This window comes from Microcaecilia unicolor, chromosome 4 (assembly GCF_901765095.1).
Source record: "Microcaecilia unicolor chromosome 4, aMicUni1.1, whole genome shotgun sequence".
NCBI lineage: Eukaryota > Metazoa > Chordata > Amphibia > Gymnophiona > Siphonopidae > Microcaecilia > Microcaecilia unicolor.
The window spans coordinates 317,990,092-318,009,769 of NC_044034.1; the positions used below are offsets into that span (position 1 = coordinate 317,990,092).

Here is a 19,678-nt window from a genome sequence, read left to right on the forward strand (position 1 = left end):
ACAAATTAAAACAATCAAAGTTTAAAGCAAATGCCCGTATGTAATACATGGTTGCAATAATGAACAATGATGGGATATTCACATAGCAGGCAGCCTGGGCCAACAGATTTATTTTCCAGTGAACATAATTAACTTGGCATGAACTTGGCATCCAATAGTATGCTGAACTGGACAATGTGAGCACATTTAGACTGACTCTGTCCTCACTATTCAATATCAGTCTTTTAAATAATAGTAATAAAAACATCAAGTGTATTTTTATAATATACCTCTGCAGTCCACAAAACAAAAGGCACAAGTTCCCACACTCCATCTTTTTCTTTTGATCTAGGCACAGGAAAAAAAAAAGATTTAAAATGCACCCAGGTTTCAACCTAATTCATGTTTAATGTGGGGTATAAATATCATAAATAAATAAATAGATAGAAACTCTGAATGTTGAGCACCTGATTTTCAGAACATGTGTGTTTTAGTGCCCCTTTACCAGGAGAAGAAAAAAAATCTGCACGAATGTAACACGTGTTATTGTGTCCCTATAACTAGCCCCTCCAAATGACACATTGATTACAATTTATAACAAATTACTACCTATAAAAAGTTATTCTTTTATTATACAGTACTGCCATTGTGTACACCCGTATGCTGCACAACCCGGTACGTTTGAAAATATAAGTGAGAATATCTAAATACAAATGCTAGTGCTACCAACAATAAAGACCGACAATGTGGATACAGCAGCTCATAGGTTTGCTTGCTTTATTTTTGACAGTATAGTGATGACGGCTGCCCTCAGGGCTCTGGGAAGGGGAAACTGAGACTAACCTAATTGGTTTCAACGTTACTTGGTCTCTATTAAACTTCCTTGAACGATAAGCTATTGCACAGGAAGCCTGCACAGATAGATACTAGATTGGTCGGGTCTGGCACGCACGGTGACGTCAGACGCTGAGACCAGCGTCTCTTAAGTTTCGACTTCGAGGAGCGCGGGGTGCTGCTAGCTAGGTTGAGCTCGTGTGCTGCTGCTGATACAAGAGTCGGAACAGAGCGGTGAAAAAAAGAATATGAGTAAAGCGCATCCGCCTGAGCTGAAGAAGTAAGGTTCAGGGAACAGAAGGCAGACAGGAGAGGGAGTTGTTAGGGACTTGGGTTTCCTCTAATCGCCCCCTTCCCCCCCCCCCCTTGATGCCTAAGAGGCAGCGGCCTATAGGTGGGTGCTGGATGAATGGTATTTTTTCTTTGTTATTTAGCTAATGTATGTTTCGTTTTCTTTTACAGATTCATGGACAAGAAGTTATCATGTAAGTATATTATTGTACTTGCCCCGTATATCACATGCCGCACCTGGGGAGGGGAGTACTAGGAACTGCAAAATTAATGTTCCTTAACTGCTTCACAGAATTGAAGAGAACTTTTCCAAAACTCTCGCAGACCATTTTTTTTCTATCAGCTTTGAACTTTGCGAGTAATTTCGTTCATCGAGGCTAAATTAATGGACTTAGTGGGTTTTGGCACAGGGGTAAACTACAGCAAATGAATCTTGCCTTGATGAACAGAATTAATTGCATAGGCCAAAACTGACAAAACAAAATGTACATAGTGATTTTTCGGTAACAGTGCTATTCAGTTGCAGCCTGCGAAGAAGCTAAGAGTTACTTGTGAAAACCTTGGATGGGGGACAGGCGGTGAGACGTTAATTCCTGGTTTTTTCTGGCCTATTGTACAGAATTGTAATCTCAGCTACAGAGCTAGGATGATACCTTTTTCTACTCATTAATTAGACTCGTTCTTTTCTGGAAAGAAGATGTAGTTTTAAAGGTGTGTTAAACGTTTTCCAAAACTGAGCTACATTCACTGCTGGTTTTAGGATAGGGTGAATAATGTGGTCCACCTAAAGCACCCACAGTAATACTGCAGCACAGGGAAGGGGGCATAGAAAGTAAGCTGAGGGGATGCAGAAGTAAATTTTTCCCTTACCCCTTCTAACACCATGAAGTGCCACATCCCAGAGCTAGTCGGCTTAGACTTCTTAAATAATAAAACTATATATTTTCTATGTATGCACATTTTTCTGTTTTTTATATAAGACACCGTGGTGGTGGGGTGTCGGTTATGAACAGTTTATCCTAAAAAAAGCATGCCTTAAGATGTAAAGCATTTAATTTTTAGTCATCTAAGTGTTACAGGTGGTGGTAAATTCTTGGTAGGAAAGGAAGAACTATATCCAATTTAATTTTCTGAACAGATTTAAAGATTCATGTTTTTTACCCTTGTGAAATCTTTTCAGTGAAGTTAAATGGTGGCAGACATGTTCAAGGAATCCTGCGAGGGTTTGATCCCTTCATGAATCTCGTAATAGATGAATGTGTAGAAATGGCACCAGGTGGACAGCAGAACAGCATTGGAATGGTGGTAAGTATACAGTGGATAGTTGAAAGAAATTATCTAGCTAAATAATGCACTGGAGACATATTTCGGTAAGAGAATTGAAGTGACCATGCCAAGAGCATAGAACATGTAGCATTTACTTCATTGTAAAGAGGTTCTGCTGTTCTGTATATAAATGTAGGGTTTAGAGATTATTAGCCCATGGTAATTACTGAGGTAAAAAGCATGTAGTTCCAAATATAATTGGGAAAATTATTTTTATAATTGATTAGCAGTACTGAGCATAGTTAGAACCCAAAGAGGCAGGCAGAGCTCTGGAGTCACGATGCATGAATGAGATGAAGCGCAGGGGAAAGGAACTTAAATTTGTTAGGAATTAGGCAATATTTTTTTAGGAGGTTCTAATATGAAAAAATGGGCTCCACATTAACCAGAATGGAACCAGGTTGCTGGCACTAATGTTTAAAAAGGGGATACATCAGGTGCTAATATGAAAAGATGGGTTCCACATTAACCAGAATTGAACCAGGCTGCTGGCACTAATGTATAAAAGGGGGTACAACAGCTTTTAAACTAGAACATGGGGGGGGGGGGGGGGATGACAGTTGCTCAGGAATACATAGTTCGAAGTGAAGTATCTTTGAAGGACACTATAAAAACGGAGACATTAGGGCACCCCGATAGAAAATTCCAGAAAGGCAAAAAAAAAAAAAAAAGTACCTTTTGGCTTAAAAAAAAAAAGACAATTGAAAGATTGCACATTTTGGGTCAGATTATGTAAATTGAATCTAAAATAGGCATGTCCAAAAATAGCACTTACTGCTGTTCTATAAACCGCGCCTAAAGTTGTGTGATTTGTAGAATAGCGCGTAGGGCCAGCAAACACGCTTACATTTAGGTGTGGCCATTCACGCCACTGAAAACCTGGTGTGAATAGCTGTATCTAAATGTAGGCACGTTCCCCCGAATTGTATAACCATGCATGTAAATTTGAGGAATGCCCCAGACACACCTCCCATGGCTACACCCCTTTTCAGCTACACGTGTTAGAATTTACACGTGCCTCTTTATAATGCGCCTAAAACGCATATAAATTCTTATTGCCAATTAATGCTGATAATTGGTATGACTGGTTATCAGTGGCTCATTACTCGAGGTGTACGTGTAAATTGGGTATGTGCCAAATTTAACACGTGCAACTCACCGTGCTTTATATACCACTATGAAGAATTGATGTCACTGTCCAGGATGGTGGTTTGATTCAGCAGTGTCAATGTGGCCAGGAGCAAAAAGCATAAATCCATCAAGCAGAGACTATCAGCCGTGTCCTAGAATGTGGGTTAACAGTGAAACTGCCCTACATCACCCTCCACTATGATTGCCTGAAAGAAATCACTAGATCTCGGTGAATACTCCCATGTTAGCACTAGTCTGTAAGCAAGACAAAATGGTGATAGGAAGCTTGTGGAAAGCGGCAAGACAGCAGCGATTCCTCCTCATGAGTCAGAAGACCCCAGTCTTCAATGTAATTCCTAGTTATTGTCTAGTTGTTCTTAGTATTAGCCACTGTGAATCTGAATGATAACTGCGGGTTACAAGATCTTTTTAATCTAAGGAGAAGTGAAATGTGAGCTTGGTTTAAGGAGTTGATAGTATTTGGTGAGAGCCTGATTTCCTTACCTGAGAAGTAACGTTAATTGATAGAGGCTGCAGGGTTGAGGAGGCAGAAGGGTGACAAGATGATCAGGCAGTTGGGCGATCTGGTGTCATAGTTTGTATTGGAAGTAAGAAACAAAGTACTGTATCAGGGCCCATAGGGCATTGGGTCTGCCTAGGAACAATCTCCTGTGTGATATTGTGGCCTTTTATTATTTTATTGCATTTGTATCCCACATTATCCCACCTCTTTGCAGGCTCAATGTGGCTTACAATTTATCATGGATACTGGGAATAGAAGTGAATATACATTTGGTTTACAGAGGGTTTTGTTACATGGTGGTGAAATACATGATGGTGATAAAGCAAAAGACATAAGACAGTTCTGGAAGTTTTAAAGATTATACAGTTACACATGTTGATCTTTGTGATATATCTTGTCGAAGAGATAAGTTTTCAATAGTTTGCGGAAATTAGTCAATTCATAGACCGTTTTCAGGTTACGTGGCAGCGCGTTCCAGAGCTGCGTGCTCGTATAGGAAAAGGTAGATGCATGCATTGATTTATATTTCAGACCCTTACACTTCGGAGGATGAAGATTAAGGGGTGTGCGAGAAGATTTTTTTGCGTTCCTGGGTGGTAGTTCTATTAGGTCTGACATGTAGGCTGGGGTGTTACCATGGCTAATTTTATGGACAAGGGTGCAAAGTTTGAACGTGATGTGTTCTTTTAGTGGGAGCCAGTGTAGTTTTTCTCGTAGGGGTTTCGTGCTTTCGTATTTTGGTGTGCCGAATATTAGTCTGGCTGCCGTATTCTGGGCTGTCTGGAGTTTAAGAATTTGCTTTTTACAGCCAGCGTAGAGTGAGTTACAATAGTCCAGATGAGGACTACTAAGGAAAGAATTGCAGCCAAAGCCCTGCTTGATGGGGCAGATTCTTTTGAAAGACCATAAGGTGGAAATCTTTGCTGATTATTGCCAATGACTGCACAAAAATGTTTATGGTTTATTAAAGTTTAGTGAATTACCATTCCTTGGGAGGATAACAAGGTGATGTACATTAAAATAAAAGGTAGGAAAAAGAAAGGAACATCATTTCATTTTAGGATAGGAGAAAAGAGGAAGAATAACGAACAAACAAGCATAGAAGTTGAGTACAGTAGATTGCAAACTAGTGAATTCCCAGAAGGTCATGACCCCCCCACCCCGACTGAATCAAGAAGGCCTTTTTTTCAAGTAAATGAGTCTTTGTCTTTTAGCAGAGCTTTAAGTTTTGGGTAGGAGTGTTCAAATCGAATAGCCTGGTGGCCTCATAATGAGTCTTTTTTTGGGATGGAATGCAAAACCAATTAGTTGAGGGAGTGGAGAGCTCAGGTTGGAGTATAGGGGATAATTAAGAAGGACATGTATGAAGGAATACCTGAGTAAGAGAACTTTGTGAGTAAGAACTAAGAATTTGTATTGGAGGCGGTAGGCAATGAGAAGCCAGTAGTTTTGGATGAGTAAAGAGGTTATATGGTCAAATCTGCTAGCATGTACATAAAGACAAAGGGCTTCTTTTACAAAGCTGCATTAGCGATTCCTGTGCAGTAAATGAGAGGAAGCCCATTCAATTCCTCCACTCCACTTATGCGATGGCAGCACTTAACAGCCCAGCAGGGATGTCTTTGAGCGCCGTGTGGGTTTCAGAAGTAGTGGCAGAGGTGGCAATGCTAATGGAAGGTTTATTGGACAAGCATTTAGCCCCAGTAGAGAAGAAACTGAAACAGGTCCATGGAGGACATCACTTGCGATGTGGCTCAATACCAACACAGTTTAGGAGATGGAGAACAGGGTCCAAGGAGTGGAAGACCCTCGTGCTCAACTTCAGAAAGCCCTTGAGGACTGCCAGGCCAAGCTTAAAGACTTGCAAAATCACTTTAGGAGGAGCAGTCTCACTTGGTTTGAATACCTGAGACAGTCCTGGAGCATGAACTGGTGGGTTTTCTGGGGGCACAAAAGATGGAGAATGCACAGCCCCAAGTTATCTTAAAAATTTTGAACTACGCCGACAAGGTAGCGATCCTTCAGGTGCTCCATGGGGGTAAAATGCTTAGCCATCAGAATAAAAAGCTACTCTGCTTCCAGGACTACTCCGCGGGGGTTGCCGTGTTCTGCTTTATATGCAGCGAAGATCAGATTTGTTCTGCAATATCCTGCTAGGTTCTGCAGCCATCATCAGGGAATGACCCAGGTATTTTGACATTGTGGAGTCTGCTCAGGCATTTAATCTTTCCACTCGTTTGCCACATACTGAGGACACTGAAGCTTAGAGTGGATTGTGTTCTCTGTGGTTTTATAGCTACTACTTGAAGTTGAAATTGCCATTCAACATAGTAAGCTCAGGAAGGCCCCAGGACCTGATGGATTTCAGGCTGAGTTTTATAAAATACTTATGGACCATATGGGATCTCATTTGGTCTCTGTATTCTGAGATAATTACTACCCAAAACATTTCAGCCTCATTGCAGGTGGCTTAGAGGATAGTCTTGTTAAAGCCAGGCAAAGACTTCCTCTATCCATCTTCATACCATCCTATCTCTCTTTTAAATTAGGAAACTAATTACTTGTTAAGATATTGACTAACCGGCTGGCTCGGGTCCTGCCCCCTTTAGTTGATGAGTCTCAGGTTGGCTTTGTGTGTGCATTCTCTGCTACTAAAATTGAGGGCTATTTTGACCTCTTTGAAATCTGTTCAGTGCTGGGGCACTCCTTCTCTGCTCATTAGTTTTGATGCCGAGAAGGCATTCAAATTTTATTCACTGTTTTAAGAACATATGGTACCATAGGTGGTTTTTTTTTTTTTTTGAGGAGGCCATCCAGCTCCTATACTCTAATCACCAAACAGTTGTTTTCATTAGTGGTGTGTTCTCTATTCAGTTTCCTATACGTCAAGGAAGCTGGCAGGGCTACCTTCTGTGTCCCCTCTTGTTTGTGCTCACTCTGGGTCCCCTGATTAGGGATATTAAGGCTCACCCGGAGGTGAAAGGTATTGCTGTTGGCAAATCTACATTTAAGATATCCACTTCTGCAGATGATCTCTCGGTGCACCTGGCAGACCCTCAGCAATCAGTTTTTGTTCTAATAGAGACCTTTGTGGAGTACAGAGTTTACTCTGGGTTAAAATTGAATCTAAATCACTGGCGTTAGCATCTCAGAGCCATATTCAAGATCGCTGGAGGAGAGTCTTTCTGCTTCAGTGGGTGGACTCTTCTTTCGCTATCCTGATATCCATTTGACAATGTGCACTTCGAGTCTATATCATTTAATTGTGGAACAATTATTGGACCATACTGCCCAGACTTTACAAAACTGGAAACATTTGCTGTTAAGTCTTCATGTACGGATTCAACTATTACAGATGACAATTCCCACATTGGGTTATACATGCTTCAAATGCTTCCTTTAAAGCTTTAAAAAAAAAAATCTGCTGTTTTTGTCAGCTGTTATCTAAATTTTGCTGGGGGAGGATTTAAACGTAAAACATTTCGGTTTCTTGTGGAATCCTGGCATGAGGAAGGTATGGGCTTGCCAGATATTGGGCGCTACAATTTGGCATGCTTGCTTCACCATTTGAACAGTTGTGTTTTTGATTTGCAGGACTGTATGCCCCTAGCTCTAGAGAAAAATTTTTTGAACCAGAGATAAATATATTAGGAGATCTACAAGTGAAGGGATTGACACAATCACTCCATATAAATAAGATTTTTTGTTTATAGAGATGTTCTCAGAGTTATACACTCACCCAAGTGAGGCGGCGCCTCTAAGGGTGGATAAGATTCTCAATCATAGAACTTCTCTAAAGGTATTTTTTTGAAAAAAATTTTTGCCCCTATTTTGTAATAAGAAAAAAATGCTAAATGTAACTCGTTATGACTTTGTGTAGTTACAAGCATGAAAAGCTTTCAGTGGAGAATGATGAATCCCAGTAAGATTACAAGTATGGATTTTCAAGGATTATAACCACCGAGGAATCTACACAAGGCTAAGTGCCTATATTTATCAAAATATCAAATGCTGATAGTAGTTTACATTTAGCAATTTTTTCTTATTACAAAATAGCACACGTCAGTTTGGATGTGCATTGAGGTTTTTATTGGAGGAGTGCAGGAATTTACTCATTTTTTCACTCCATGTTATTTAAGGTATTAGACACACTTACAGAAATATTTAATTGACCGAAGGGTGTGCAAAAAATTTTTTTTTCAAAAAATACCTTGAAGTTCTATGATTGAGAATCTTATCCACCCTTAGAGGCACCGCTTAGATTAGTGGCACCTCACTTGGGTGAGTGTATAACTCTGAGAACATCTCTATAAACAAAAAATCTTAATTATTTATATGGAGTGATTGTGTCAATCCCTTCACTTGTAGATCTCCTAATATATTTAGCTCTGGTTCAAAAAAATTTTCATTCAATCATTTCCAGAGATTTTGAAGGAAATAACTACTTTGGTATATTTGGTTTTACCTAGCTCTAGAGAGGCAGTATTTTCATCCCTGGCATCTGCATTATCTGCTGCTTGCCCTTTCTTCTCTGCTATCTTTACCAGTGTGTATTGGTGTTTTTTTTTTTTTTTTAGACTTTTACAGGACCTTTGGCGGGAAACTCGCCTGTCGTTGGAAGATTCCGCTGAAGTAGCTGACCTTTTGCCTATTCAGGGCAACGAGTTGTTTACACCGGGTATAGATAGTGTGAAGTTCAATCGCAGGAGTGCATGCAGCATCTGCTATCTATCACAGGTGCTTGGAGTAGATGAGGAAATTGAAACCTTTAGCCCAATTGGGGGATGGGTTCCCTGACTAGCTTGGGAGATCACTTTGCTTATCACCAATTGTCCCACTCTCTTTTTTTTTTTCTTTGGATTCGGCTGCATTGTGAACTGGTCACACTGCCAAACTTTGCAATTTTCTGGCAGGAACGGGTGAAGATTGCATCTGTTTCAGCCTTACATAAATGACTACTCTGACACTTCTCTAGCAGGGACCTGTGGTTGACTTGTGTTTGGACTTCCAGTGCTCCAGCCAATCAATGGACCTTTTAGCTTTGGTGTGGAGAATTCTGGGCCTTACTGTAAATGCTGACTAGAGGAAATGTCAGTTTCATTTACCACATTGGGCTTATCTTACTAAAGAGCATTTGTTTAAAATAAGGAAGGTGGATTGTCTCCTCTGTCAAAAAGTGTCAACTTGATGTGAACTCCATCAAGTTGACACTTGGTGTGAAAGCTTCATGCTTTCTGGGCATGTCCTAAGGTACAGTCTTTTTGGAGGTCTTTCGTAGATCACTTGGTGAATGTTTTGGGCACTTTGCCTTTTTCTTCAGTGGGATTTCTTTTGGATCACTATGAGGTTTTTGTGCTGTAGGGCCAGTCTCCTTGGGAAGAAAATTATTTTGGGAGTTTGGTCAGTACCCAACGTGCCTTACTTTTGGGCCTGGCACAGTCGGCTCCATGATCTAATGCTTTCGGAGCATAGTGTGGCTCGGGGATCCCTAAAATGTAAAAAGGCTGTCTTGGCAGCTTGGGAGGCTTATATACAATCTTTGTCACCCAGGGCACGTGGACTGATTCTTAATACACTTTAGTTGTCGCTGGGTGTCCAGATGTGGGTGAGGTTTTTGTTTTTTTCTACAGTTGTGATACCTTCTGCTTCATCCGGGGGTTTGGCAGAATTAAGGATCTGTGAGGAAAAAATACTTTTGCTTGTTTTACCGTTCCATGGTAAAAATGATATGAGTTTTGGTATGTAGTTGTCTGTTGATTTGTGCTTTCTCCATGCCCTTTCATTGTGAAGATTGATGCCATAATAAGGCTAAACCACTGTGATACCACTGATTATGCAAGTGGTGGCGTTGGTGAAGGAGGCTGCGCTGTGGCGGAGATGGCAGTTGAGCTCTAAGGGTTGATTCCAGAGGGAAACAAGTTCAGTGGAGGCAGTCATGAAGTTAGAAGAGATTAGGGACTTGCATGGGAACGGGGATTGCGGGAATCCCGTGGGATCCCATGGGGACGGAAGCAGTTCCTGCGGGGTTCCTGTGGAGAAGTGTATGCTACACTTGCGCCAGCCTCTCGCCTACCGAGTACCAACTTCTTTGAGTTCTGTCTCCTCCTCCTTGCTTTAATAGCACAGATGCGGAAAGTCTCCTTTAAGGTGGTGGTAGAGATACAAATGGTGATGAAATTCAAAAAGGCATGGGATAAACATAGAATATCTTTAATTAGAAAATGGAAGCTATACAAAAAACTAAAATGGCTGCATGTGTGTGGATGTGTCGTGACACTTAGATGGTGACTCTGGCTGTGATGAGCTAGGGCTGATACTGGGAGGCCTGTATGGTCTGTATCTCATATATGGCAATCTGGTTTAAGGTGGACTGGAAAGGGCTTAGGCAGCATCTTTTAGTGGCTGGAACATGAGAACAGGGCTGGACAGACTTTTACGGTCTGTGTCCAGCAAATGAGATGATGAATAGGCTGGAGTGGGCTTCGAAGGCAACTCCAGCAGTTGGCACATAAGGATAGGGCCAGGCGGACTTCTATGGTCTATGTCCCAGAAACACCACAGAAAGACCATAAATATATTACATTCATTGTTGATTTAATCATGAATTGATGATGATTGTCTGGGCAGACTGGATGGACCGTTCCATTTTTTATCTGCTGTCATTTACTATATGACACTATTAATCCTCTCTGCTCCCGGGCTGATAAGCAGACCTCCGCTCTGACATAGGCACGAACATCAGATGTCACCTGACCTACTGGCGTGTGCATTTTGCAATCTCTTAGCACACAGTGCCAGTGAATCAGAGAAGTCTTACATGTGCACACCAGAGTGTTCCAACTTCTGTTCCTTCCTTGCCCGCAGTGCTGCGGCTCGAACCCAGAGAACAGACAGGAATTTTTTTAATGTACCATTAAATTGTTGTGGGGATGGGCGGGGACGGGTTAGTTTACCCACGGGACAGATGGGGATGGGTTAGATTCCAGCAGGGATGAGTGGGTCGGGTTGGATTTATGACCCCATGCAACTCTCTAGAAGGGATGGCTGTGCTAGGAGAGGAAATTGATGAGGGATCAACGTGTGCGGAAATGGCAGGTCCTGGAGAGGGGAGGGGGGGTATAAGTTTGGGTAGTGTAGAGGGTGAAAAAAAAATTAAGATGATTTGGGAGTGGGGGGGGGGGGGGGTCACATGATGCTGTCTAACTGAGCGGACATCTGACTGCCCCTATCCGCTCTAACTGTGCTGGTGGTAACTAATTGGAATTTCTTATCCCAGGCTGCACCGGAACACCTTTTTGGGCTTTCAAAACACTTGGGGACTGAACCGTGCATGTGTTAGCTATGTTTGTGCAAATGCAGCATAGGATGCCGGCCAAGATCCCACGTGTGGGGAAGGATTGTGCACTGTAGGCGAACCCCAAGATGGCAGCGGAACTGGTGACAGCCTCGATCTTGACTCTACAAGAAGATGCTATCCGGGAGCTCACTAAGCCGCTCACTGCAGTTCTAGATGACACTGTCCAAACTGTAGGCGTCTGTGGATGATATCTGCAAGGACCTGGAGAGGTAGGGCTCTAGGCTGCAGCATGCAGAAGATGGGAAGGGGAAAGGGAAATGTGACTTCATATACCGCCTTTCTGTGGTTTTTGCAACTACATTACTGGGGCAATGGAGGGTTAAGTGACTTGCCCAGAGTCACAAGGAGCTGCAGTGGGAACCAAACCCAGTTCCCCAGGGTCAAAGACCGCATAGAAGGGATTGAGGCATGCCTCACTGATATGGAGTCCCAATGTAAAACCCTTTTGCAACATGTAGAAGACCAAGAAACCCGAGGCGAAGGAACATCGTCTGTATCATTGGTCTCAGTGAAAGTCAAGGATAAAGAATTCTGGGACTCCATGGAGAGATGGTTGCCTCATAAGCTGGGCCTTCTGTCCTCAGACCTCTCCATGAAGGTGGAGTGTATTCACCGCATAGGCACGCTTAAAGATGGAGACTCGAGGCCTCATCCATTGGAAACTACACTGATAAAGAGAAGCTAGTGCAACTCTTCAGGGCTCAGCATCAAGTGGAATATCAGGGCACACGGGTCCTGTTGTTCCAGGACTACTCGGCCAGGGTTTCTGACCTCCGTAGGTAGAGGGTCAGCATTGCAAGCACCTTTTTTCCACAGGAGTGCAATTTGTGATTTCTTTACCCTGCAAAGGTGTGTGCGCTTCATGAAAATAACTGTTTTTCACGGACCCTGCTGATCTGTAGAAGTTTGTGGAGGGACTGCAGAGATTAGTTGCTGCCTTCTTTCTTATATTGCTAGTGTCTCGGAGAGTGATAGCTGGGACTCACTATACACTATCGTGAACTATTTTGCCAATTTCTGATTACCATTTGGTCTGATTCCACCTTTCTTTGGACAATAGAGGGACCTCCGCTCCTTTTCTTCATCGGACCTGTTGAGTCTTGCTGGGGTGGCCCTTAGATTGATTTTGCCCAGCACCGGGGACGATGTGAGGAGGCGGCTGGGGCCTGATGGATGGGCCTCTGAGATTTTTCATGGGGGTCTGCTCCACTAAATTAGAGCGAGGCAACTGGCTGTTTTGGCTCCCTTTTTGGGACTTTGTGACATGGCTGAGCAGCTCCTGGAAAGCAGTTACCATTGATTTCTTTCTTGTGTACAGTTTTATTTCAGCCTGAGGGGGCCATCCCATATTATGTTTAAGTGTGGGGAGGGGGATGGGTTGGTGACTGAGTTTGGGTGCTGGTTGTATGTTGGGACTTTGATGTGGTATTCATGTGTGGCTCGGGAGGTTGTGTGGGAGGGTTTGTCTTGCATAGCTGTCTTTGGGGGGGGGTATTTTTTTGTCTCTTGCCTTTGTATATGGTTGGTTGGTTCTCTTTTTGCCTTTTCTCCATGGCAACTGTTTGAGTGGGGGGGGGGGGGCTTTCCTGGGGAGCCCTTGGACCACTCTTGGACCTCACTTTCCTCTCTTGGGTTTTCTCTTTTTCTTCAACAGTTACAGCTGATTTGAAGTTAATGTCTATTAATGTGGATGGGGTGCACTCGTCAGTTTAAAAAAAAAAAAAAAAAAAAACTAGGATCCTCCAAGCATTAAAACGGAAGCACACTGATATCACTCTCTTGCAGGAAACGCACTTGACCACAGTAGATCACTTGAAATTAAAAAGGTGGGTGAAAAATTATTTTTTTTGCAGCCTATAATGGCCATCAGAGGGGAGTAGCCATTTTAATTAGGAAGACTTTTTTAGTATTTACCCTTCCCCAGTTGTATCATGACCCGAAGGGTAGACATGCTGTTGGCACCCTAAAGAGAATCAGAGTGACCCTTTGCAGTATTTATGCCCTTATTGTATACTCCCATAAGGTTCCCCCCTCCCCCCTTGGCTAAGCTGGCAACCTTCGATGACTATTCGCTGATCATTGAAGGTGACTTTAATATTACCAGCAACCCTAGCATTGATTGTAACCCCCCCCCCCCCCTAAAAAGCCTTCTAGGGACCACAGTAGATTGAGGGGGGGGGTGTCAGTCTTCTTGTCAGGGATGTGATTGACGTCTGGAGATTTTCATGTGGATGAGCAGGACTACACATTTTTCTCACCTGCATGAGGTCCATGCGCGCTTGGATTATCTTCTTCTTTCACATGGGCTGATTCGCAGGGTGGCGGCTTCCTCTATAAAGACAGGCGAACTGTCAGACCACTCCCCAGTCACGGTATCCTTTCAGTGGAGGGAAACTGCTCTCCCCTAGATGGAGAATGAACCCTGCTACTTACCAGGATAGAAACTTTCATGTCTATCTCCGCCAGGCTTGTTTAGATTATGAGAAGGAGAACGTGGTAGGGCCATGCTGTGCCTGCTTGAGGCTTTCTGTGAATGCTGTAGTACAAAATTCAAGTTTTAAAACTAGTGGGGAAAAGTATGGAGACTAGTTGATAGTTTGCTTTTTTTATATTTTTATTCTGCCTATCAATAACCTACAATTCCTGCTTTAAACCCCAATCTTTAAGTTCCCAAAGCACAGAGCAAAATAATATTTACTTACCAGAGAAATGTCCTTTTCTCTCAGCGCTTCTCAAAGTTTGCAATAAAGATTCCCAGGTAGCAGTCAAGAGGAGGGAAGAGTATGTGTAAGGGCATTGGGAGTAAGTTTAATGAATATTCTTGGTAAGTAAGGAAAGACATCAGGAGAAAGTTCTAATGCCTTGAATGGAGGGAGGAAGACTGCGACACTGTCTTTTTAGTGTAAGAGAGACAAGAGGTTAAGAAGACTGAATAATTAGTAGGCATGCATTGGTAGAGAGGCTCCTCAGTACCTCTCCACTCTTCTCTCTCCCTACACTCCTCCCCGGGAACTCCTTTCATTGGGTAAATCTCTTATCTATACCCTCCTCTTCCACTGCCAATTCCAGACTCTGCTCCTTTTATCTTGCTGCACCATATGCCTGGAATAGACTTCCTGAGCCAGTACGTCAAACTCCATCTCTGGCCGTCTTCAAATCTAGGTTAAAAGCCCAATTTTTTTTATGCTGCTTTTAACTCCTAACCCCTATTCACTTGTACAGTACCCTTGTATGTTTTATCTTTCCCACCTTATTAATTCCCTTATCTGCCCTAATTAGATTAGCAAGGACTGTCTCTTTATGTTCGTGTACAGCGCTGTGTATATCTAGTAGCGTTTTAGAAATGATTAGTAGTAGTCTAAGGGCAGATGAATGTCTAGTTGTACAGGGAGTGGGGGTAGATGAGTGGAGCAGGATGATGTGCTCAAATGAGTCGGGGGAATAAAACAGAGTGAGGAGGAGTTGATGGTTTCAAGACTGAATCAGTAAAAGTGAGGTTTAAACTTGTCAGATGCTTATACATGAGGTAATCAGCTGGGGGGGGGGGTGCTATTTTCTTCCAGGACTCATACCTGTTCCCACAAAATAAGTATGTAGACTTTTTGGCTTGAATTATGGGGGGGGGGGGGGGGGGGGGGGGGGGGGGGGGGGGGAGAGTTGGGGTGTTGGGTGCAAGGAACATTCATATTGAGATCTTGAAGATAATCAGGTCCAAAGGAGTAGGTATCTAGGGCTGAACATGGTGATTTAGGATAGAAGTATAATTTAGTGAATAGATATGCTCCTTGAGGAGAGAGTGTAAAATTGATGGAGTTGGGGATCAGGGAAGATCTTGATTTATTGCTCTGAAGATTTCAATACCTCAGGGAAAAGCATGGAGAATGGTGAGGGATAGGGTGGGGCTGAAAAACTTATGAGGGATAGAGCAGTTGGGACGGTGCTGGAAAGACTTCATGGGACATAGTTGCATATTAAACTAGTACTGGACAAGGAGCTAGTCAAAGAGGTGAGGAGTGCAGGAATGAAGGAATTATCTGGTTGGATGATGATTGGTATGGGTGAAAAGTTATGAGAAACAGTGGCTAGTAAGAGATTTCTGGAAATTAAGAGGGGCATTTTCAATATGACATCCAAAGCCCAAAAATCCTAGTAGTGAACATGGCCATTTTCAAACCCGAAAAACATCCCAACTTCTTATTTTAAAAAATGGCCATTTGCTATATGTGCTTGTGCTCAATGCATCTATCTTTAGGATGATTTTTTTTTTTTTTTTTGGGGGGGGGGGGGGGGGGGTAAAGTCCAAAGGAAAAACGCACAAAATCAAACCATTGGGATGTATGAGGAGACAGCATTCTTAAGTAGACTGACCACACGGACATCCCAGCAGAGCAGTGGGGTACCCTAGGGCTACTGCAGTGAATTTCACATAAAAGTCCAAGGTACACAACTCGCTTTACCCCCTGTTCGTATTAGATACAGAGTGGTCCTTTTACTAAAGAGCATTAAGCCTTTAATGTACTGTAGGCTCTCTATACTAGGGTACTGCAGAAAGTATTTTGCTGTATTTTGCCTGCTTATGTACAGTAATCTGCACAATATTAATATTTTTGGGAGGGGGCAAGTCAAGGGTGGGGAATGGGTATTCCTGTATGAGGGTAAAAGGAACATTTAGGGAGGGTAAGGCTATAGCGGAGGTACTAAATGGAAGGCGTGTGAGTCAGTGGTGGCCCTTGTCATTCTGCACCTAGACCCCACCACTATGAGGATTAGCTGCTCCCACTGTTTATACTTCACCTGGATCCTAGTCTTGGTCCCACTTCTCAGCTCCTGCTGTATTATTTCAGAAGCAGCTGGAGTCAGTTCCTGCACACTTGAAAATACAGCCTACCTTCTGTTGATCTCACAAGATCAGCAATATGAAGTCCCACCTGAGAGGGTGAAAGCTTTTGTAGGCTGCACTCTGAAAGATGGAGCAGCAGAAAGTAGATGGATTGACTCATACATCCAACCCCATGAGGATATCGGTACACAGTGATGGAGATGTAGATCAGCCAACCATCGCAGCAGCATGGCCCTGTGTGAGCTGCTGGCAGCCCTAGTGGGTGCTAGGATGATGTTACATGTGTGCTTGGAACAGTTGGCTGCGCAGTAAGATAGTGTTTGGCACCTCCACATAGTATATAGTGATGTGGCAGCGAGGTCCCTGCTCATCAGGCTCCAGTAGCAGCCACTCCTGCATTTGGTAGTTGAGTGGAAAGATGCTGGTAGGCAAATGGGTGCTGCCATTGGTACAGACTGGTGGCACACAGCTGGACAGGGTGTCTCTCTCTCGGGAGAGGGAGAGTGGGTAGGAAGATGCTGATTTATATTTTAGATTTGACTTGCCTTTTCCAAATCTGAGCTAAAGCTACAGTACCTGAGTTACTTCCCTACCCAAACTGTCTGCCTTGCTTTCTCCTTCCAGGTCCACGAGTTATGTCTATGGTCAGATTGCCTCACAGCATCCATAACTTGCCATATGCTTCTTTTCTTTTGGGAGCGGGAAGGATGACTATAGCAGGATCCAACACATTTATGCAACAATAGCAATCCCAGGAGTGAGCTTAGGGTCGGCCTGGCAATGGGCCTACTGCACCAGGCCTGGTGTTATGAGTAGTGGGTTCTGGCTAGGTCCACCCTCAGTTCATTCATAATGTCTCTCCCTTGCTACATAGGAACAGTACTCTGAGGGATGCACTATACTAGGCAGGATTCCCAGTTGTGGACCCATGGGAAGATATTTGTTGGCTGTCTGGCCACTTTGGATCCAAAGAGGCAATAAACTTAAAAATTAGCAAAGACCACTAATGTAAAGGAACAACCTATGCCAGAAGGTAAAATTGTCCTTACCTAACAATTTTATTTCCATTAGTCCCAACAGATCAAGCCAGAGACTTCTGGGTTATGTCCCTCTACCAGCAGGTGGAGGTATAACTTGAAACTTGAGAGGTTTACTTTATATGGTCATGTGCAGCCACCTTAACCTCAGTATTGTCGATATCAAAGCAATGGAATAAGGAAAAGGAAATCCAACAGTAATTCCTCTCTTGCCTGCATAAAGCCCATGTAGGCTCAACTGCTCCTGTGGGAGGGTGACAATAGAAGATTTCCTGTTTGTTTTTGTTTGGGGTTTTTTGGTGGTTTTTTGTAGCCAAAATCAAATAAAGAAATCTGATGAAACTGAAGCAACTAGAAGAAAACATCCCAGAACAACAAAGAGCAGACCTCTGGATTGATCTGTTGAGACTAATGGAAAGAAAATTAAGTAAGGACTAATTTTACCTTCCATAGCATCCCACTGATCAATCCAGAGACTTGTGGGATGGCCCAAAGCAGTCCTCAAGTGGGGCAGGGTACTACAACCTCAGCAGACTGGAGCGATGCTCAATAGGTCGCAGCCACATGTGCTGCCATGTCAAGCCTGCAATGCCTAGCAAGGGAAGGACAGCAGACCAAGTGGGCGATCTGCAAACCATCCACGGCAGGACAGAGGACCAAGTGGCCAAACTGTAAAAGGCAGCCACGGAAGCTAGATGGGACACGGAAAAGGAAGTCGGCTGCGTTCTGGAAGAAAGCGCTGTCACCCACAACGGGAGAGACTGACCCATATAGAGGCCAGCTGAAGAAGCTGCCTCTCAGCTAGTGGCCACCGCTGCTCTGCAAGATAGGGAATCTGGTTTCCAACCAGCAAGAAGACAGCATGAAGCTATGCCAGGAGGCATTTCTGCTCAGTGGGTCAGGAATCTGATGATCCCACCGCAGTACGGGTGAATCATAAGGAGTCGCCTTCCTGTATACCTAAGACTCTCCAAGTTCTAAATATGCTTCTGATCCTGCCACCGCCACATCTGCTAACCTTAAAATGGCAAGTACTAGAAGACCGCTTCAGTCTTTTGCAGTGCATGAGACTATGCAGGAAGTCACGTCTGTTCAGTGGGTCACCCCAGACATTGTCCCGCTATGCCCACACCTGCCAGTTTAAAAATGGCAAGCCATTATGGCTTTGGAAGCTGCATTACCTTCCTAAGGTCCCGAGCAAAGCATGAAGCAAAGATCTGACCAATGGAACTCGCTGGTCACTTCCAAATAGTATAGTACATGGTGAGCGTCCAAAAGCAGGAAGAGACAAAGGTTGAATGGCATGGAAGGCAGAAACCACCTTATGAAGAAAAGACAAGACCTGTGGCGCCCCCCCCCCCCCCCCCTTCAGGAGAAATCCTGAGGATCTTGAATGGACAAAGTCAAGAGTTCTGAAACCCTGCTTGAACTGAACCTGGATCGCTGAAAACTAGGCTGCCCCAGATGATAATCCTGGTGTCTTTAAAGATGGGTCAAGCCTGACCTGACCGAAAAGAACGTGTAGACATATCCTTAGGAAGACACTGAGTCTGAGTCACCCAGATCTTCTGCCAACTTCAGAGTCCTCAAACAATAGCTTGCCCTGAAAAGGGAGCTGAACCAGTCTCCATTTGAAGCTGCATCTGCCACCCAGCGGCACAGCCACATCAAACAGGCTGTGCCTGACAAAGGTATCTGCTTATTCGATGCCTGAAACAAATCATTTAAGAAACTGTCAACTAAGCCGGCCTCGACTCCACATCTGGCAAGTGAGGAGGAGGTAGTCCTGCCTTTTGGAAGGGATCCAAGGGTGTGCCGTAGCTTGCGGCAACAGATATCAACCTACGAGCTGGCGATAGCGGCCTTCTAGAGAGAACTTCTGAAATGTCAGTGGAAGGTTTTGTTGAAATCACCCATTGAGACTAAGTTGGCTTGATGGGGACCAAAGCTGAGAAGGAACCCCTGAAGTGATCTGATGAGGAATCAGGCCCATGGGGGAATGTACAAGAAAGAGAGATCCTTGTGCATATAACTTGAACCTATTCCCAGATCCCCGGACCTGGTAGGGAAAATAGAACCTGACTTGGGTTGGCACCTGTTGCTATGGAGCAAAAGGAAGAGAGGACTTCCCTAGCCTATGTGGAACATCACTCCCCCAATATGCCAAGATTTGTGTTGGAAACAACTGACTCTTGGTGAAATTGTTTACCAGTCCTAAGGACCAAAGAAGAGTAGCTATCTTGGATGACATTTGCGGCTCTCTCTATGGCTCTATGCAAATCAGCCAATCACAAGGTATGGATAAATCTGTAATCCATCCTCATGAAGGAAAGCTGCCACTACCACCATGACCTTGAAAA

The 19,678-nt window shown here is 43.6% G+C and overlaps 1 protein-coding gene across 1 annotated transcript in view; it reads left to right on the top strand.

The window, feature by feature from the left end:
- Window positions 1–958: 958 nt before the first annotated feature.
- SNRPG (small nuclear ribonucleoprotein polypeptide G) overlaps window positions 959–19,678 on the top strand; it is a 28,701-nt gene continuing 9,981 nt past the window's right edge. The window contains exons 1-3 of the mRNA XM_030199622.1: window positions 959–1,093; window positions 1,276–1,298; window positions 2,285–2,409. Coding sequence (XP_030055482.1) covers window positions 1,062–1,093; window positions 1,276–1,298; window positions 2,285–2,409 — 180 coding nt within the window. The 5' untranslated portion in view covers window positions 959–1,061. The remainder of the gene's footprint in view (window positions 1,094–1,275; window positions 1,299–2,284; window positions 2,410–19,678) is intronic.